This window comes from Triplophysa rosa, linkage group LG14 (assembly GCF_024868665.1).
Source record: "Triplophysa rosa linkage group LG14, Trosa_1v2, whole genome shotgun sequence".
NCBI lineage: Eukaryota > Metazoa > Chordata > Actinopteri > Cypriniformes > Nemacheilidae > Triplophysa > Triplophysa rosa.
This window is the reverse complement of record NC_079903.1, coordinates 14,511,989-14,534,149: the sequence shown is the minus strand read 5'-3', so window position 1 is coordinate 14,534,149 and position 22,161 is coordinate 14,511,989. Positions and strand designations below refer to the sequence as shown.

At 38.3% G+C, this 22,161-nt stretch overlaps 2 protein-coding genes across 2 annotated transcripts; both read right to left on the bottom strand.

Annotated features, from left to right (window-relative positions):
- pak4 (p21 protein (Cdc42/Rac)-activated kinase 4) lies at positions 1-16,876 on the bottom strand. Its single transcript, XM_057351996.1, has 10 exons — positions 16,736-16,876; positions 9,653-9,874; positions 9,127-9,347; positions 6,105-6,519; positions 5,445-5,900; positions 4,971-5,104; positions 4,520-4,646; positions 3,481-3,606; positions 3,266-3,400; positions 1-3,148 (listed from the first exon to the last, which is right to left on the bottom strand). Exons 2-10 carry the CDS (start codon positions 9,851-9,853, stop codon positions 2,993-2,995), a joined length of 1,971 nt encoding a protein of 656 aa, XP_057207979.1. The 5' UTR covers positions 9,854-9,874; positions 16,736-16,876; the 3' UTR covers positions 1-2,992.
- A 342-nt stretch (positions 16,877-17,218) lies between these two features.
- aifm4 (apoptosis inducing factor mitochondria associated 4) lies at positions 17,219-21,777 on the bottom strand. The gene is given in 18 exon segments (XM_057351459.1): positions 17,219-17,714; positions 17,838-17,939; positions 18,041-18,116; positions 18,204-18,296; positions 18,387-18,504; positions 18,588-18,664; positions 18,757-18,820; positions 18,902-18,953; positions 19,032-19,167; positions 19,240-19,370; positions 19,538-19,608; positions 20,307-20,393; positions 20,476-20,588; positions 20,712-20,787; positions 20,872-20,916; positions 21,057-21,166; positions 21,389-21,498; positions 21,708-21,777. Coding segments are annotated over 18 exon segments (1,530 nt in total). The 5' UTR covers positions 21,743-21,777; the 3' UTR covers positions 17,219-17,680.
- Between the last annotated feature and the right edge of the window lie 384 nt (positions 21,778-22,161).

Sequence of the window (22,161 nt, the reverse complement as noted above, 5' to 3'; positions counted from 1 at the left end):
AAGGGTTTAAAAAGTGTATTTGAAAAATCTGTCTGAAGTCCAATTTAACCACCAGTAAAAATTCACATATGAGGAAACTAACATTGACTGTGCATCAAAAATGAAAAAACTAACAATGCAAACAACAAAACCAGAGAAAACGGTATGAACCAGTTTACATTTTCAAAAAGATGCTGAACTGTCAGTAGCAGTTGTACATCCAAAAAACTGCTGAAGATTATTTTAGCAATTCAATCCAATATAACGCATCTGTCTGGTATTTACATCCATATTAAGTCGGATAATAACTAGTCTTCTGTTATTACTTCTATTCCACTTCTAAAACAAAAGGGTTATTTCAAACTATCTACATGCTGACAGAACAGTAAATTATAGTTAAAAAAAGAAACTAAATTTATGTTTACAGTGCAAGATTAGAAACCTATTAGGTTTTTAACAAAATAAACGATAAAGACAACAGCAGAATACAGGACATCCTTTTAAAGCAGTGGCAATCTGAGATGAAACTATAGATAGAAAAGCCATATTATAAAACAATGTACCCTTCCAGAGAGCATTTGATAACGTTACCCAATAGTATGCGAGCACCAAATGAAGAACATTCAAAAACATAACACAAATGCAGATCATATCTTGCCATTCAACAGATCAAAGCTCACATCTTTTCTGGGAATGTAATACAGCTTGTGGGGGAAAAAAAGAATGCAGATCTTCCTATTCAACAAATCATGTGCACCCTGTTTCCTGGGAATGTACTGCATCTTAAACTTGTGAAAAATGGCAAAGAAAATACGTTTGGGAATCAATTAACACCTGTGTTTTATGAGAAAATCATGCAAGCTGAGCCGTTTTGCTCACAGTAGATCATTTTTCATTCACACATTTAAACAAATAAGGCTTCTGGTTATAGCTCTCATCTTTCTGAACAGTCAAAAGCCATTTTAAAATATGAAGGTCAATGTGGTTGGTCACAGTTTACTTGACATACTGTAGTAGTATTGCCCAAATGGCACATGTTCAGTTGAAGTGTTGCATTAAGGCTGTTGTTTTGTTGCTACTAATAATGATCTCCAGATCAACCTCAATTTGCTTCAGTGCACTCTGCTTGTTAAATCACAATCTATGCCTACAATAATAAACATTAATGTGACCCTAAACACACTATTCACTATTTGAAAATGGTAAATTTCATATATTCATCATTTAATAAAGTCTTTAATGCTATTAATGTACAACATATTTTGCTCCAAGGCCTGATTGTCATGTTTTGTTCTATCTCCTGAAAAAGTAACAGTCCGGAATTAAAAAATAATAAAATAAAATACTGGTGGGGAAAACTATTTTTTATATTAACAAATATCTGTCAATAATTGTTTTCTTGACATCACATCTAAAATTATAGTTATGCTTTGTGTTATAAGTGTAGGTCATTGAATTTTTTTATTGCCTTTGTTTTTATAATAGCTCCAAAATATATACATAGGCTACCGCTTCAGTCTAGAATTAATCAATCTCTACATAAACATACAGGTGACCCAAATCTTCATTTAACCGTCCAGTGATCTGATCACATGAATGATTTGGCCTATATTCTTGTGTGCTTTCACTACAACGAATGCCAAATCTGAGTAATCTTTTAATTACTGGTTAAATTTTTGTCATTACCACCAATAAAGTTAATGACCAAGCAAATAAGAATATGTAGCTTAGAAATATGTAGGGATTAATTTATATTATAAACTCTCATATTCAGACTTCATACTGTCTTTGGTTGATTTCTCGGTGCAAACTATTAAGGTCTCCTGCTTCCTGACATTGGGGTTCTTAATGCAGAAAGCAGTGTTAATGACCAATCATATGAGTGTTTGTACACTGATACATACATGCCTGTATATTACTGTATGTGCTTTGTGGCAGTTCTAGCAGCTGTCACATGGTGGAATCAAGCTACAATGTCCATTTCCATGGCTAACAAACTTAAAACACTAGAGCACACACGATGCTCAGCCATACTTGCGTAGCTGAGGTTTAAGTAAAACCTCATCACTCCTATAGAACATATCGTAAATGAATCCTTCAAAAAAAGCTGCGATACTTTAGAGATTTATGTGAAGGGCTTATGAACACAAAATTCCAATGTAGGACAGTCTATATGAGAAACAACTCAATCTCTTCAACTAATGTGCCGTGGCGCAGTGGTAAAAGTTTCTGAATCAGTTCTTAAAAAAATTAGCCCACACCCACCCCTCTCCTCTTTGTTATGTAAAAAAGTGGAACAATGAACGAAAGGAGGAAGTTTCTGTGTGGAAATCATATTGGAGTGCAGCTCAATGTCAGAGCAGCATTCAAAATCATCACTTTCACTCAAAATAAATCATTGCAACACAATATGAAAACAATTTGATATCATTAAAACGCTAAAATAAAAACAAAACGCCTCCAGTGTTTACCATTGTTTAGTGTTGTAACAGGAACCTATATTTTCTCTTTAAAAAAGAACTTTCGTCAGTAGTTGTCTTCCTGTTTAAAACCAATTGAGTAGTGTGTTCCTGGTGCAAACGATGAAGTGCAGAGAAAAGCTTGAGATTTGGGAAAATCCACAAAAATCTGTTGCGGGCAGGGTAGAATATCCAAGCGTTTCATTTTAATATCCATACTTTAACATACTCAGCTCAGCCAAAAGCGCAGTCTTAGAGGTCAAGCTCAAACCACTGAGATGTCTTCAGAAAGCCATAGGATAGAAAGGCCCTTGTTTAAGCAGAACACTGTGAAGGACTTTAAATCATGTCTTTCATGTCACCAAATACGGTGTATTTCAAGGGATGATAAAACAGTGATTAAAAAATGTGCTTCCTCAAAAGCGTCTTCATGGTCTATGCCCTCTTCCTAAAACGCTTGACCTGTACAATCATTTAACATTGCAGAATAGACCTCGATCTTTGCTTTGAGCTTAGCAGAGGGTTTCTGAGAGGTCCCGCCCCAGTTTCTCTTCTCATCTCATGCGGTTCTGCCTCATGAGAGGAAAAATGCAAGAGGGAGGGCCTGCTTTAGTCAGGAAGGGATGCTTTAACAGCTCTTGAGCTGTAGCCCTCTGGGCAGGATCTCGTACCAGCATCCTGTCCAAGAATCCCTTGAGAAGCGGCGAGACCTGCGAATACAGAAAATCATCTTGAAAAGTGAAAGCAACAAACACGCTAAACGTGACTTAACAGGTCAATACACAGCAGTTTGAACATGAATAACCAAGAGAACACAGTCTGATTACCTTGTGAAGATTTTTGAGTTTAGGCGGAAGATTGTCACGGATCATTTTCATAGCCTTGAGCGGAGGCTCGTTAAAATAGGGCGGCTCTCCGTCCACCATTTCAATCACCATAATGCCGAGAGACCAAATATCCACCTATACAAGTAAGTTACAATTCCATCATCAGACAGTGAAGTCAGCAGTATTGCAACAGGATTTAATTGTTAAAGTCTTACTTCTGGGCCATATGGGAGTCTTGAGATGAGCTCAGGAGCCATCCAATAGGGCGTTCCTACAAGAGACTTCCTGCGTTGCACCTCTTTTGACACCTGGGCACAAAAGCCGAAGTCTGACAGCTTCACCTGCAAATGAGGAGAACTTGTTTTAAATACATTTCATGTGTTCAACATTGACACCGCTGATTGCTACATAGAAGTACTCAGCAGATGAGTGTGTGAAAGTGATAAAGCCCTTTCTTTCTTAAGAAATGATTACACAATTTAACTCTAATGAAGCCCTGAGTAATGTCTTTGAAAGTTTCTGCAATACTTGGTTGATTTTACAAGAAATTATGCCCTTGGGTTGCAGCATTGAGAACTAGTGTCAGAAACACGGCAAGGGGAAATGAAACATGCCTGTGTATGCGTGTTTGACCTTACAGGCAGCCCTTGCCGAGAAACAGCTGAAGGTGGCTAAAAGTACTTCCGCCATATAAACCACAAACCATGTCAAACATAGACCCTAGTCTAACAAACCATAGTCTTTTTCAGCACCACCAAAAGATGATCTGGGTGATTTGGTATCATGGCCGGAAAAAGTGATTACATTTCTATGAATACAAAGAAGTATTTGCCAAAAGAGAAGAATAAACAATGGAAGCCAGGGTCTGTGAAGTCAGGTAAATGTTCCCGTTTATGGGGCAAATAATTCTGTTTTTGACGGTTCTGTACTTCTGTACTCCTGCCAAAAGTCAATTACATACTTGAAGCTACTGCTCAGTGCTCATGCACCTTGTGATGGCACGTTTAGATCATCTCTAATCACTAGTAGAAATACAGGTCTAGGCACACAAAAGAACACAAGAGTCTGCCAAAAACCTGTTTAAACATAAACCAGTTCTCAGTAAACAAGGATAAAATGAAATACAGCAAGGGTAGTTTTCCTGAAATCATAAACGCGTGCAACGCTTCAGCTCGACTGCAGACAAGAGGGATATAGAACTGTCCGTCATTTCACATAACACCTTCGGTCTTTGAAGAAAGGTGAGGGATTTACCCTGCCATCATGAGTGAGAAGAATAGAATCGCTCTTGATGTCTCTGTGAATGACACCCTGAGAGTGAAGCACTGAGAGAGCCTTCAGAACAGACAGACACACAGCGGCAATCTGCTCCTCATTCATCCTGAAAACACAGTTGAGAAAGACAATGGTACTTATTAACCATGAGCAAACAGAAATTCAGATACAATAGTTATACTCAGTTCTTCTACATGAATCAATGACAGGTTACGCTGGTTTGCTGTGATGCTCTGCCATCTAGTGGTGAAGTAACAGGTGGTTGGGCTACAATATGTTTTCTATATAACATACATCATACACTGAGGTACATATTTTATACCACACTGTAAAGATGGGGTTCAAACACTTCAAATCAAAGGTTTTTTTAAAGATTAAAAACAGAATTGTTGATTCTTTTTCTAAATTATTTGAAGATGAGGAATCTTGCCTGGTATGTGTGACGATGTCGGTCAAAGCTCCGCCCTCAAGGAACTCCATGACAACCCAGAGTTCATCCCCCACCAAGTAACTGTTGTACATCTCTACCACGTTCTCATGGTGATAGTCCCGCATGATCACCACCTTGGCAAAAAGAAACAATGGCAGCAGACAGTTTCTATTTAAAATTCTCATTGAGTGCTACAGGAGAACAAAATATGAAGGTCCAGTGTGTAATTTTCTTCGAGGATCTATTGACAAATGTAATATAATAGACATAACTGTATCTTCAGAGGTATATAAAGACCTTACATAATGAAACGTTATGTTTTTATTACCTTAGAATGAGCTATTTCTATCTACATACACCGCGGGTCACCTTGCATGGAATACACCATGTTGTTTCTACAGTAGCCCAAAACGGACAAACTGCTCTACAGAGCGCGTTTGTAAATACGTTATCTCCTGCAAAGCAAAAGCACACCTCATTAAACAGCAATTCTCGCCGCTGCTGTTTCCTCAAGTCCATCTTCTTCACAGCCACCAGCTTGCCTGTTGTCTTCACCGTGGCGATACACACAATGCCAGTGGAACCTTCACCGATCTTAATGTAGTGGTCCAGATAAGTGCGTGGGTCCCCAGGGTCAACCACCATCTGCAGAGCGGCACGGAACTGCTCGTGGGAAACCCGCTGCGGCTCCCTCTGAGGTGAGTGCGTCTGCTGGGACGGTACAGTCGGGCCGGATGGTTTTGGTGCCGGTGGCATCTGCTGGCCGTGAGGGGGCTCGGGTCCTAAAGCTGGGTGAGACGCGTGACGCTGGGGCTCTGCTCTGTGCTGCCCCTGCGAGGCAGGTTTACCTCCACTGCTGGCGCCCCGGACTGCCCCAGAAGAGGGGCCGTTGTGGTGGGGAGACTCGTGAGATTTGCCTGGTTTTAAATCCTAAAAGCGTAATACAGATAGATGGAACAGAAAGCAGAATATAAATAAGCAAATATATAATAGTTATTTGTAATTTAGTGAAAATAATTTTAGACCGCATGCAGAGTGTGCATTGTAGTTGTTAGAAAAGAAAAAATATTGTAGCCACTACAGAATTTCATCTTGAAAAACTAAAGTATTCTAATCAGTTTTTTCTTTTTGTACCTGACCGGTGGGGCTTCGTTCAGAGCGTGGGTACGTATTAAAGGGTCTTCCGGTTTGCTGTGCGGTTTTTATCACTCCCTCTGTAACAGGTAGGTTGGGGGTGCGAATGTTTGGCCCTGAGAGTGGTCTCTTTTCACGGGGTGACTGTGGGCTGGTGTCTCGCCCGACGTAGCTGGATTTGGGCCTCTTATCATTGGCACCTTCTCTCCTCACAACATGATCTTCACGTGGTTCTCTCTCTCTTTCTCGTTCCCTTGGCTGGGGGGGTGCGGCTGGCCCTCCCAACCAGTTGGGCTCTTTGTGTCTGATGGGCTCCTGACCGCGAGGCTGCTGGTGAGGGCGTCCGTCCTCTCTGGACGAACGGGGTGGAACCTGTCTATGGTCAACACCTGGTTGCTCCTGGCGTGGTCTGACCCTGCACACAAACACAAAGAGCTTCAACATCTACAGTGCTGTGAAAAAGTATTTTCCCCCTTACGTATTTTTTGTTTTTTGCATATTTGTCATGCTTAAATGATTCAGATCATCAAACAAATTTTAATATTACTCAAAGAAAACCAGAGTAAATACAAAGTGCAGTTTATAAATGATGGTTTTATTTATTAAGGGAAAAAACAATCCAAACATTTCTGACCCTATGTGGAAAAAGTAATTGCCCCCCTTGGTAAATCATGAATTAACTGTGATGAATTGAATAAGTGAGTTAAATTTCACTACCCACACACCTGTGGAATCAAGAAATCACTTAAGTAGAACCTGTCTGACAAACTGAAGTAGCCTAAAATATCTCAAGTAGCAACACATCATGCCGCGATCTAAAGAAATTCAAGAACAGATGAGAAACAAAGTAATTGAAATGTATCGGTTTAGAAAGGGTTACAAAGCCATTACATTATTGGGACTCCAGCGAACCACAGTGAGCGCCATTATCCACAAATGGAGAAAGCATGGAACAGTGGTAAACCGTCCCAGGAGTGGCCGGCCTACCAAAATTACTCCAAGAGCACAACGACGACTCGTCCAGGAGGTCATAAAAGATCCCAGAACAACATCTAAAGAACTGCAGGCCTCTCTTGCTTCAGTTAAGGTCAGAGTTCATGGTTCTACAATAAGAAAGAGACTGTGCAAAAATGGCATCCATGGGAGAGTTCCAAGGCGAAAACCACTGCTGACCAAAAAGAACACAAAGGCTCATCTCACATTTGCTAAAAGACATCTTGATGAGCCCCAAAACTTTTGGGTAAATATTCTGTGGACTGATGAGACAAAGGTTGAACTTTTTGGAAGGTGTGTGTCCCGTTACATCTGGAGTAAAACTAACAAAGCATTTCATAAAAAGAACATCATACCAACAGTCAAACATGGTGGAGGTAGTGTGATGGTCTGGGGCTGCTTTGCAGCTTCAGGACCTGGACGACTAGGGATAGGTATCGTTAAGATTTTATCTATACCGATACCGCTTATCGATACCGGTACTTATCAATACTGTTATCGATACTACACTCTATAATTTGATGCAAAAACACATGATGTGACAAGATGTTAAACATTTTAAGTTTCTTTATTACAGCTGAGCTTTAGAACGGCAGTTTACAAATACTTCTGAGCAAACAGAAAATTCCACATAACAAAACGTGTGTGTGTGTTCCTTAGCATACCACTTACGGCACTTAGCATGTGCATAGGAGCACATCATAATGTAATTCAACATATTTACTTTACATCACTATGGTTATTTGGCTGGTAGACCGTATTTCTTTTTTCCTTTCTGGTTTTAGGTCTACATAAATTTAAGTACTATTAGTATAATAAAGTCATATTTTTTTAATTATATGTACTATTTTTTATAATTTTACTAGCACATTTACTTCAATTTACTAAAGTAAGTAAATATACTCCGTGGCCGAATTATTAAAAACAATGTTATAACTTGTTCTCAAATAAAGGACTTTTATTTTGACAGGTTTCCGCAAAGGGGTGTTTGACGGAAGCTTCTTCGTTGTGAAACGCGGAAAGCTCCACAAGCGCAACCATGCCACTCTTTCACTCATAAACACGCAAAACAAGCAGATTACAAATACATCGCGGAAATCATATGACCCTAGATATCACACATACGTCGAGCAAACTTCAGCCATTCGGACATCATCAGGGATGGAAAATGACAGGCAGCAGCCTCTAATTCACCATTTAACACACGAATACACAGAGATAAAACAACGCAAGTATCGATAACAGTATCGATTGTCATGAAGCTTATCGATACTCTGGTATTGACCCAATTATGTACCGGTCCAAAAAAGTACCGGTTCTCGGTACCCATCCCTATGGACGACTGGCCATAATTGATGGAACCATGAATTCTGCACTCTACCAGAAAATCCGAAAAGAGAATGTCCGGCCATCAGTTTGTGACCTCAAGCTTAAATGCACTTGGGTTATGCAGCAGGACAATGATCCAAAACACACCAGCAAGTCCACCTCTGAATGGCTAAAAAAACAAAATAAAGATTTTAGAGTGGCCAAGTCAAAGTCTGGACTTAAATCCAATTGAAATGCTGTGGCATGACCTTAAAAAGACTGTTCATGCTCGAAGACCCTCCAATGTGGCTGAATTAAAACAATTCTGCAAAGAAGAGAAGGCCAAAATTCCTCCACAGCGTTGTGAAAGACTCATTGCGAGCTATCGCAAACGCTTGATTGCAGTTGTTGCCGCCAAGGGTGGCACAACTAGTTATTAGGTTTAGGGGGCAATTACTTTTTCACATAGGGTCAGAAATATTTGGATTGTTTTTTCCCTTTATAAATAAAACCATCATTTAAAAACTGCATTTTGTATTTACTCTGGTTTACTTTTTGTAATATTAAAATTTGTTTGATGATCTGGATCATTTAAGCATGACAAATATGCAGAAAAAACAAAAAATCAGGAAGGGGGCAAATACTTTTTCACAGCACTGAACATTGTCACCGCAGCCTACAGAAAGCACACATTAGGATTGAAACTACTCATGTGACACACCTGTCTTTGCCGTCTCCGTAGCGATCAGGGTGCCTGTATTGCTGGTGGGGGTGTTCTCCATTTTCTTGACCCCCTACTGATGAACCGGAGTCTCTGCGAGGCTGTAGGGGTGGGCTGTCTCTCCTCAAAGAGTTTGAGCGGATTACCGACATGGTCTCAAACTCGTCCAGCAACCACGTGAGAGAGCCATCGTCACCGATTTTACGACCCCGCACAATTGTCTGCACCACACAAACATACACAAATATTACAAAGTACTTAGCTTTTGTCTTTGTTTTCAGTCCATTTTAGAAATTTTATGGTTATGGTGTTAGAATTGTTTTAGTTGAACCGGTTCCCAACGACTTCTAAACATTGCCAATATACACAACCACAAATTACACAATCTCTTCTCATTACTAATCATTTAATTGTCACAGTAAATCCACAACTTGCTGCTACAACTCACATTCACAAACCAAACAGCCAACAATAACACACAAACAGTTACACAACATGACCAAACACACAGCTCACTCCCTCTCACCTTGCGTGGCTCTACAGTAGTGATGACAGAGGCATCGATAAAAGGTTTCGGCCTCTTAGCCGTGTCCTCAATGAGGCTTTGCCATTGGCGTGGTAGCCCCACAAACTTCTGCTCCTGCTCATCGAAATCAGTGTGAACGCGATGCTCAAAGTTAGAGGGGGCTGAGATCGGGATGCGTTGCTTTTTCTTTTTGCTGAACATGTCTGCGGCAGAGCATCAGACCTAGATGTAGAAAAGATCGCAATCATTTTAAAACGCTCATTTACATTCAGTGAAATCTCATACAGAAAGACAAATACAGGAAGAAATGTCTGGGAAATACATCAGGAAGCAACAGCATTCATTTACATGAACGTTTCAAGCAATATGAGCATGTTAAGACAGGTGATGCCATTTCGCATGATCAAGGCAACGAGAAAACTTTCATTAACAAATTCAGAAGCAAGCAGAATTGCTCATTAAAAACTTCAGTGCACAATTAACACTCTGCCCTGTTTATCCACAAAAAAAACCCCAGAAAAGACCCAAAACAGCTGTTCAAGTGTAAATGTGAGCTTTCTCACTTACTGAGCTTTTCAACAACACTCTCTTTATACAGTACAAAACAAAGCTGTCCAGCTTTCCATACTCTCTCCTCTAGCCCTGCCTATTCTCTCTGTGGGTATCAGAGACACTCCCTGAAGCCAAACACTGGACCGAAACCCCCTCCCACACCTGACTGCCATGGGAAAACTCAGCTGCTTCCTGAGACGAGGAAGCAGCAAGAGGCATTTTTTAAAATGCAGGAGCGTTTGATGTGTAAAGTGATTATTTGTGAAGATGTCAGCTGAGGCATGAGGTCACTGTCAGGTATTTTGGAAGTATGCAGAGACATCTTGAAGGGCTGCTGTGAACTGATTTCCAACACTGAGGATATGGAAACACAGCTGTGTGAAATTTTCAGGTTAAGATCAAGTGAAGTTTGCAGGAGAGATTATATTATCATGATAACAAACACAACTCAATAAGCATTTTTCTGAAACATTCCTTAGGGGAATGCATGTTAGGACTGGGCAATATGCTCAATATTCAGAATGAATATAGCAATAATTTTCATTAATTATTTTATGATGTTTCCTAAATACTCTGCTCCCATATATAATAGTTAAGACAGCTTGATAGGGACAAAGATTTTGATAGGCTTTTATGTTTAAACTATATCATCCTGCCCTCTTGCACTTGCAGATGACAATGTAATGAGAAACAATAATTCTATTTGACATATTAGTAGTACTTAAACAAATACCTCACATAGCACTGTAATAAATGGGGAAGAATGTGTCGCTTATGCTGTAATCATTTCTGTGTACCAGCAGTGTGCCAACAACTGAGGGACTTTTTCAAGGGCACACTATTGACAGATCAGGATAATTCACTAGCTCCTGTCTCACTCCTGATCTATATGGTGTTGATTTGTCCATACTTTTACTACTAGAATTTACATAAATCACTTTTGTAAGCTTTGATCTAGTACAGACTACAGGCGAAACAGGAAAAGTTAAATGTGGCCTGAATTAACTTGCACATGTGAGATTGTCTATTGGAACAGATGCAGATCATACATAAGTGACAGAAACAGGTGCTTCAGCAGAAATCTACTGTTCAGCTGGATTCCACCACACGCATACACAAACGCAATATCCAACACCACACCTCCTGCGTATAAACACAGTATTTCTCCGGCACTTGAAATTAAAACCAGTGAATCTTATTAATGAGGTGTAACTAAGGTCTGATGTTAAAAGTGTGTATTGAAAAATTACACTTCCTGGTTGAACCTGGCATTCCAACCACATACTATTATGCACTGGTGAACAGTGAGAAAGACATCTCTGTGGTCAGCGCTGCACATATATCAGCCAGAGGACTGTCTCAGTTAAACTTTCAATAAGTAATAATACTGACTAGGGCTGTAGTAGCTATTGATTATTTTAGTAATCTAGTATTCTACCAATTAATCCATCGATTAATCGAGTATTCGGATAATAAGTACTTTTTCCTTATTAAAGAGCAATACTAAATATACAAAAGAAAATAAGACGGGTCTTTTAAAATGAACAACTAATTCGTTTCCTTTTTAGAAAAATAAAAAAAATGTATAGCCGAAATTGCATACATTAATATCTTTGAAAACTAAACCCATTTAGTACATTCCATTCCCATATTACATTCAAAATGCAATATAATACAAATATATAAACAAGAAACATTAATAAAAATAGAAAGAATAATTTCAAAGGTAAACAACTAACTTCAGCTTGTACATGATGCATTTAGTTCATCTAAATTAGTTTTAATTTTTCAAAGTTCTGTTTTTTATTTTTAAATATTAAATTGTAATATATTTGTCCACATAAAACTACTGTAGTTAACCAGACTTTTATTTTGGCAGGTCGCCGTAAGACACTTATTTTTGAGCGCGTGTTTGATAGCTTCACTTCACATAGCTTCACTCAGTAAAATGTTCTGAAATAAACTCTCAGAGCAACTCTGGAGATGAAGTTCAGTCAAACAGCGCAGACAAATCCATGAGAATCACACGTGTAGCATGTTAAACTGTGCAGTTCATTCAATCAGACACACAGAACAGCCAGATGGCATGTTTAAATAACAGGATTATTTAGTTATATGGACTCAATGCAGCTGGAAAACAAGTTTCACTCACAAAATAGACTAAAACTAAGTAAAATAGCGGCGCGTCATTGATTAACGTCACACAGAAACAAGCACAACGACAAACGCACTTCACACAAACAAGCGTCTCTGTTTAATGCACCTGCCAGACTGTATAGCATGCGTGCTACACATAGGGCTGTCACGATAAACCGACGATAAATATCACGTGATTTATGCACAGCTTTTGAGTGAAGTACGGGAAAATGCTGCTGCATCCGAAAGCCAGAGGGCGCACTCGTGCGAAACTCCAAATACGCACTGCAGAAGAAGACCATAACACATTCAAGAATCTAGGAAATGCCTATGGACATCTTTTTATCAGTTACTCAAGCCTCATCAGGTATTTTTATGATAATAACGTATATTTATAATGAACATGTTTGACGGGTGTTGCTTTTTCAAATGCACATTATAAGCGACTCAAACTCGCACTGCTTTTAGATCGAGCAGAATCTCCTACTGATCCCAGAGCCGTGCTTCACGGACAAGCTACGCATTAAAAAAAATCGACACACTGCATATCGCAGCCAGCTCAATTACAATAGGATTTAGTGGTATCGCGATAAATTGTCGTCCAGCCCTATTGCACTGTACAGCCCTGTTAAGCGCATGTGTTTAAACAGCCACAAAGAAGACCGCTTTCAGCCTTTGGACATAAGGAACGTACCAAGCACAATGCGCACGCACACACAGTGTTTGTCGCAGTCTCGCGGTTGTCAGAGCAGAAATGAAAACGTCTGCCCTCTGTATATTTTTCTGCAATTTATTCTGCAGCGTCTTCTGTGTTTACTTGTCCAGAGTTTAGTGGTGTGTGCGTCAGTAATAATGGTCCGTGTAAAAGGGCCCATTAAATAGTTAGGGAAACATTAAAATATGACAAAACTGATACTTCTAGAACAGTTTTTCAACTTTAAGCATAGAGCTTTAGCTTAGCTGAAACAAGCCTGTTTTTAAAGACCAATGAAGAGTACGATAAATACAGCTTGACCTTGGAACTAACAACTCTAGCATCAAAGCTTTTCTTATCAGACCAGCCTAATGTTTGCAGAGCCTGTTGTTTTCTATCCAGTGAAATGAAATAATTAAAAATGCATTGACTGTAAAAGTTACTAAAATATTTTTAAAGACACCTGTGCTAAATCTTAAAAGAAATATGTGGAACAAAGTTATGTAAATTGTCCCCCTATTTCTGATAACATCTGTTTACACCACAACAAAACCAAACCACAAGGTTTACAAATTGTTCTTAACATACATAAAAGTACATAAAACAACAACTATAGTGTTATCAGCAAAGGGGAACAATGCATTTGAAATAGGGATGCACCGAAACGAACATTCTAGGCCGAAGCCGAACATGATGTGAAACACTTGGCCTAAGCCGAACATGGTTTTTTGCATTTCTTCTATTTATTAAGCCATTTTTTTTCACTATTGCACAAACTGAATAGTCAAAATGTGCTTTTATAATTTGTCTTGCTTTTCAATAAAATACAATACAACTTAATATAAATTTGAGCAAAACTAAGTAAATTCAAACAAAAAAATTGAGCCCTCTCCCTTGAAAAGGCTATATTAATTAGGCCTATAACTGACTGCTAAAAGAATGTAATGTAAGTTACTCTGTACCCCTACAACAAAACACTTCATTAAAAACTGTCATTCCACATTAGGCCTATAAACTAAAAATACGAATAAACGAAAACTGTTGGATTATTATAGGCTACATTGCAAAAAGATTTAAAGTAAAAAAAAACATCAAATGCAAGCAATTCTGACTAATGCTGACTGACAACCATTTCAGTTAACGTCTCTCTTCCAAACTCCGCCCACAAAAGCTGACCGTACTCTCAGAAGATGTACAGAACATACTTTGACAAGTTGTTTAGTACAGGGAACTGTGTGCACGCGACCACTGTATGATGTCAAAGGATGTCGCGAGCGGCGGGGCTACTGTCAGACAGCCCGCTTCCGTCTGAAGTAAAGTTACCGACCGGTAAAGACGCGTTCATTCGGAAATTTACTTCCGTGCGGCAAGTCCCGTGCTGTGTCTTTCTCTGACACTTTAAAATGCTCCACGCACGCGCACACGCACTGCCAAAATGTTTGCGGCAGTAATAAAGCGCACGCGTGTCTCTGTCTCTCTCTCTGCGCTGGTTGCTGCTTGATCGTATCACGAGTCATGTTCGGTAAAATTTATTCGGCCACTTCACATATTCGTCCGAACACCGAACTTGCGTTTTTTTGCTATATTCGGCCGAACATTTTCGGTGGCCGAACATTCGGTGCATCCCTAATTTGAAAAGCACTATTGTTATTTGCAAAACAGTTTCATTTCAGCTGATGAAGGATAAACACTGACTAGTCTGTGATGCTACAACAATCCCATAAAAAATGTGTTTGTTTTCATTATTAATAGTTCTTCTCAAATACTCTTTCCAAAAAAATTGACACCAAATAAAAGAGAATTTTCCAGGCGAACATTTTTATGATCAGGGTTTTAACATTTTGACATTTTCATGTGTCAGCTCATTGTTGAGTCACCTGAATTTTCCAAGTAATAACATACATAATGCAACAACAACAGCACTTTTCTTGTTTCCACAACAATCAGTTGTTATTCCGTCATTGTGCATCACAAAAAGCAGTAACTGCAACGTGGCGTGATAACACCCCACAATGCTCTGCATGTGCAACATACACAAGGTCTTTGTGCACTTGACTGCAGGTCCTAGTTTGATAGAGGGCCTTCCAATGGAACAGATTACACATACATAATCTCTTAACAAAGACTACAGTACAGTGTTCACAACAGCAGCTCACAAAACAGACAAGCAAGTGGTACAGTGGCATCACTTTGCAGCTGATGAGTAATTAGGTAATGCAATACTAAATGACTTTCATTGAGGCTACAACAATAACATGTGATGTACACCCAGTTACTTTTCATGTTTGAAAAGAACAAATCAAGGGCACATAAGTGAACCAAAAGAAACACCAAACATGTCAAGAGCATCGATTTCAAACAGCATAAAATACTTTTAAAAAATTTAGTGACAACTGGACTTCAATCTGAAAGACAAAGTCTGATGCTGGGATAAGGTAAGCGATAGCATGGAAGACTGCACATTATGTGTGACCCGGTCCAGCACTAAAGTATGTAAGGAATGTTTGGAGTGCCCGGTACAGACTGTCTGAATTTCCATCACACCTACTGGAAGCCTAAACTGATAGCTGGCTAGAATGAACAGAGGTACAGGCACACAGTATTAAAGCCAACAACGAGAATGCAAAAGGTAAGACAAGGGTGCAAGAGATACAAAATGACTAGTACTTGAAAATGAAATACTTATGTATCTGCTAGATAATCCATATCTGCTAGTTAGATAATGACAACCATCCATCAATGAGGTGAACAAAGAAAGGTTAAATTAAAAACTAATTAGTGACCCACTGACTTTTTTGACAAATGGTTAAACAATTACATTTAACTTCCTTGAAGAAGCTTCTTTTTTAATGCTACAAAATGATGTCATGACTCTCAAAGGAGACAAGCTGAATCAACCAGTATCGACGACAGGTGCAGCCATGTAATGTCCATTGAAAACCAGCGATCTTAAACATTTTATGAAAAAAACCATAAATTGACACAATTCTGTATATCACGCACACAACTGATCAAAAGCAGTATTACATGTACAAAAAGTAGCATGGACAGCCCCATTAGAGACCGCTTTCGGTTTATGGGGATTTAAAACACGAACGGTACACCTAGTTTGAAGCGGACCTTTTGAACAATAAGTCGCATTTAGTTGGCGTTGAAAATAATGTATTTTGGCTTGTGTAACTACCTGCTTCACTACCTTTAAATGTAACGCATGAGCAGTTTGGTCAAACTTTGCAGTAGTTTTAGAGGCCTTCTGGTAATGTTGTTTAGAACAAATTTTACCCCTTATAGTCAGCAACTCAATTGTAGGTCTCAAACCTCTCGCTTGCATCTAACGTTAAGTCTGAATAAAAGCAGTGTTGGTAAGAGTCTAACTTAGTAAGATGGAAGTATTTGACATCTAAAATACTAAATGTAGTTCCCCTGCAAAGGTAAGAAACAAACGTACAAACTTTAACGACAGCTATTTGACTCTATTACTAACAAAATAACAATCTACTTTGTAACTTTTATGACGTATATTCATTTTTGTTGAGACACTCCAGCGCCTAATGCTACTCAGCTAGCTAACGTTACAAGGAATTAGCTAATTTAGCACGACGAACAAACTCACCGAAACTGCAGTCTGCCACAAAAACAGACCAGGCTGATAAACAAACTACACACCTTCATAACACAAGTCGCTTTACAAAAATTCCTACCTGTAGTGTAAAGTGTGTCCGTTGTGAAAACAACTTCATAGAGTCTGTAAAGTTTCACGTATGAAGTTAGCTGAAACTGGCTAAGTGTGCGTATAAGTCACAGATCCCTCAAGAGCGCATTGCTCGTGCTCTCTGCGCCATATTCACACTGAAGTTTCATCCGGGGAACTTGCCGTTTTGAGCCACGCCCCCAAGCTGTATTATGTATATTTTAATTTTAGTCATAGTAAATATTAAGGTAACATAATAAAATGAACACAATGTAATTTAACATAATGTAAGCGGATTTTTCTTGTGTGTTTTTTCTTAATTTATGTTACTTTAAATTATGTTTATAAAATGATATTTGTATAGGTATATTTGGTAATCACACATAATAAGCTGATAACAACAGATTTGTAAAATTTCTCTATTATCTGTTCTTTGTTTTTGCATTTAATCACCAAAAACAACAACAATAACTTTAAAATGAAAGTTAGGAAATAAATGGTCTGCTTCAGAAATGTACTCAAATGTGCACTATAAATTAAATGCAATATAAAAATGAATTGATAAAATTGTAAAAAGTATTAATGCCAGTTACCCTGTAGATACAATATAAAACATGAAAATCAACAGAACATAAGTACTTATTATCATACCAATAAGCAAAGTAAAGTAATAAAGTGTATAAGGATTTCTCCACAGACAAATGTTTATCGCACTGTCTAGTCACTGATGTCAGGACATGTGCTGGGGTGGGTCTTCAGCTGTTTGTAAGAACAGCTGCACCTGGACTTATGACTCCGGCAAACAATGTTTTTTTTTCTTTTTTGATAATAAGAAGCTATATACCTGGTACTAAATATAAGTACAGTAAGATATTAAAATAAAATAATGGACAGACAAACTGCAAACAACATAGAAATGGACATAAGTGTTGATAACTGAAGTGTTGATAGACTTTTATGGGAGCTGCAACCAGCTAAGGTCATCGGATCTGTGAAAAGAAAAAATCCTTGTATTTTATCAAACACATGTAAAAACTGTACTGTAATACAAGTTATATTTCGGTTTATGGATACACAGAATGTTTTGTGTTACCCAACCTATTGATACTCACTGGGCCTGAGCCTTAGTGATCTTCCCGATCAATAACATTTCTGCCAACATTGCGACAGCAGGGTCAAAGTTCATGCTGGCAGCTGCAACAACTTCTTCATCTCTGGATTATGATATAAACAGATGAACCAATTTTATTTTCAACATGTGAAACAAATGTTAGGCTTTCACAGTGTGAGTGTTGAGAAGACACTGTTAGCTTACTTAATGTAAAACGCCAAAAACTTTCTTTCCTCAAGACTTCCTTTGAAAACAATGTCAGTGTATCCCTCTCAGTAGCCTTGAAGAATAAGAAAAAAATTATAAAAATCTGTTCTTGTACTCACATACTGCCACAGAGATGAGAAATGTATATTGGAATGATCACCTGTGTATCGGATACTTTTCCCTAACAACACGGTCCAGAAGTATGGTACAGTCGCAACCTGTCGATTCAGCATACTTAAGCCAGCAATTCGTCCTGTTTAGAACCACAAACACATATTTTACACTCATTTCACCTTTTTTCAGGTAGTAACACTGAGAGTGTCATTATGAAATCACATGGTACCATGTGCTTGTGCCAACTGCCAGTGTCCAATATTAACCCTCTTATGCCCGACCAGAGCAAGTGGAAACGACACCACATCTCCAGCACCGAAAACATCAGGAACATTAGTTCTCATTAACTGAAAAACACAGACCTCATAAACATGACCGTATTAGAGAATTAAAGTGTTATGTGTGCTCTATGGGATGTGATGTCTGCTACCTCGTCCACGACAACAGCATTGCGTGAATCAATTTCCACCAATGTTGTCTTTAAGAAATCAGAGTTGGGTATGACACCTTGAAAAGAATGAAGGTGTAATTGTAAAATACATATGCATTGCATTTTTTTCTATGCAAGTCATAAAAGTGAGAATTATTTTTGCACATACCAATGCCCACAATTACAATGTCTGCTGGAAGGACTTCCCCGTTTTTCAAAACAACTTCCTTTACCTGAATAATTGTGTAAGTTGTTTACATTATCATGCAGTCAGACACTGTATGCCCCTTGGTTGTTATTATGCTTTCTCTTACCATTCCATTTTCACCTTGAATTTCAGCCACACCATTACTCATGTAAAACTTTCTTCCAGCATCTGTAACACACAGATGTTTATTCTTACAGCAGGTGTATAGCAATAAACCAACAATAAGGAAAATACACCAATGTCTACTAGTATTAACCTGCATCGTCATTTTCCCAATATGTGGACCCAGTGATGACTGGAAAGGAAACTTGCTGCTGCCAATAACAGTGACACTGGATGCCTTGCCAGACAAATAAGCTGCTACCTCCATTCCTGATAAAAAAAATGAAAGGACATAATTTGACAATGCTGTGTGTATAAAAAACCTTTCCATCTTTTGAATACCTATGAATGAAGTTCCAACGATTACCGCCCTTTTGCCTGAACTGATTTGATGAATTTCTGTGGCATCCTTATAGTTCTGCACCAATTTCACATTTTCCCGCTCAGCACCAGGACACTGCAGTGGCCTGGCTCTAGAGAAAAAACAAAAGACATGTTAATATGTGCATATGTTGTAACATTTTGCATAAGGTGCTTAAATGAAGATAATTGCTCAAATAGCGGGAAAAGAGGTGTTCCTTTAGCCTTTTTCTGACCAATAAGCACTATTAAAATCGAGCTCTTCAAAACATAAACTAACCTGCCACCTGTAGAAATCAAGAGCTGATCATAGTGCTGGTTAGTGCCATCCTTGAAAGTGACTGTTTTTGCCTTTGTGTCAACAGACAAGTCCACAAATGAATACATGTTTTATATACATTATGTCTCTCTCTCTCTCTCTCTCTCTCTCTCTCTCTCTCTCTCTATATATATATATATATATATACTGTACATATATAGAGCCGCGGGAAAATTAAGAGACCATTCCAAAATTATTTTAAGGTTTTTTTTAGGTTTATGTTTAGGTTTATGTTTATTTTAGGCTTATGTTTAGGTAAAATTATAATTTTTGTTTCATTCTGTTAACTACTAACAATATTTCTCCCAAATTAAAAAAATATATTGTTTCTATTTGCATTTATTTGCAGAAAATGAACACTGGAGAAACAGTTCAAAATAACAGAAAAGATGCTCTGTATTTTTTCAGAGCTCAAATGCTGCAAAGAAAACAAGTTCATATTCACTATTAAGCAATAACAGTAATATATGTACAGATATTTTATATGTAGGAAAAGTTAAAAAAAATATTTTTTACGTGATAATCTCAATTTGTATCACAGTTTTCATGTGTCTTGTCACGCTGTCAATCTTTCACATTGCTATTGGATGAAGTTTGATTTTGTTGAAATTCAACAGACACTGGTATGGAATGGCCACATTACATCTAGAAATGCTGAATAAATGAAAATTTGGAATGGTCTCTTATTTTTTTCAGTGGCTGTATATACTGTATAGAGAGAGAAACTCACCTCCTTTTTAGTCCACACTTCGATTTCATACTGCTGAAGGAAGTCACTCTGCCGAAGCAGAATCTTTCAAATTTCAATATTCATTGCCTACAATAAACATAAATATAAATGGTAAACAAATAAACACAAACAAATGTGCCTTATTTCCTTTATAAAAAAGTGTTCCAACCTTGCTAAGCTTGGTCTTATCCAGAGGTAATTGCTCATCTTTGCTAACTATTATAATTCTACCGCCATGAGAATTCTGCCGAAGGGTTTCTGCGCATTGCAAGGAAGCTGGACCTGCGAAAATAGAACCACATATATTGCATTACCAGGGTATTCACACTAAGGTGGGAGGAAACTTTACGTTAAATATTCAAATGAACATAAAGGTTATATGATCTCAGAATGTCATTTGCTCACCTCCTCCAATTAGGACTACAGTGTGACTGACTTCAGGGACTCTCCCACTCATTTCCTTAACTCGCTTGTTCTGCATCTAAATTTGAATGAATATGACATAACATTTAATACAATGCAAAGCAACAGGTTACAGACAAAATAAGACTGTTAGCGAACTAACCTTTTTACCAGCAGTCACGTAAACTTTACCATCCTCTACTTTGACCTTAACAGGACAGTGACAATGGATAAATGTGTGATTCATAATACACAGGAAATCCCACATGAATTGCAATTGTTATGGGTGTACAGCTCCCCAACAAAACTGCCTGACACCTTTAGTGTTATCAAAGACCCCTGCAGTACCTTGTACTTAAGCAGACAGTCCAGTCCAGGAAATTCTTCAATATCTCCAGTTTTAGTATTGAAACACGCCCCATGAAATGGGCAAAGAACTCGATCTCCAAGCAAAGCACCTGTACGGTAAGACATAACCAATCATACCATTGTTAGAAACACAACACTGTACACAACAATGTAACCTGATAGATCATAATGACAAAAAAGGTTAAGGGTAAAGAATGATTAATTTTTTACAAAACAAACACTGAATAGGGTTTATCAATTGTTCTTGGTTGTGACAGCCGGTGTGATTGATCACGACAGCCAGTGTGATTGATCACAGGGCCTCACCTTACCTTTAACAAGAGGGGCACCATAATGGGTGCAAAGACCACCCACAGCAGTAAATTCTCCATTATTCCACACCAACAAGATTTTATGATGGTCCATCACAACCTCATTCATTCTGTAGAACAGCCACAAGTGGCATTAAGATGTAATTTTGTATTCACTTCAAAATTCGCCCCCATTGACTTTCCATAGTAGGAATAAAAATAACTATGGAAAGTGAATGGGGGCAAATTTTGAAGTGAACTACTCCTTTAAATAATGAGTAAAAAAACACTCACATAAGCAAACATTGTCAAAAATGTGTACAGTGCCTGGTAATCTTACTCTCCATCCTGAAGATCTGATTCTAAGAACACCATCTCTATGATCTCCTCACACTTGTTTGTCGACTCAATTATAGGTTTTCTGCTGTTTGATCAAATGAAACCAGTTATTGTTGACCACGCAACAGTGTTCCAAAAGTTACCATCTTTCATATCCAGTGTAGGAAGAATAAATGCATTTGACAAGCAGGCAAACCGTTTTTATAACTCATCTTTTATGTTAAATAAGCAACATATCTATTGAGAAGACACACACACACACATGTTTATTATACGGACGATGAGCCATTTGTGCTTTACTAGAAGCACACCTTCTGACATGAAATGGTAACATAAAGGATACATCCTATTAGCATAAAGACAGTGTATCGTCCCTTATTTCGTGTCGTCCTCTCTTACTTTTGCACGTTTCTCTTGTCTTACCAGTCAGTCAAGACGACAAATGTACGGTCTTA

Coding starts and splice junctions, on each gene's coding strand:
- pak4 (XM_057351996.1), bottom strand. CDS start 9,853: ATGTTCAGCAAAAAGAAAAAGCAACGCATCCCGATCTCAGCCCCCTCT. Junction 5,901..6,104: donor AACGAAGCCCCACCGGTCAG/GTACAAAAAGAA, acceptor TTACGCTTTTAG/GATTTAAAACCAGGCAAATC. Junction 3,149..3,265: donor AACTCAAAAATCTTCACAAG/GTAATCAGACTG, acceptor CTGTATTCGCAG/GTCTCGCCGCTTCTCAAGGG.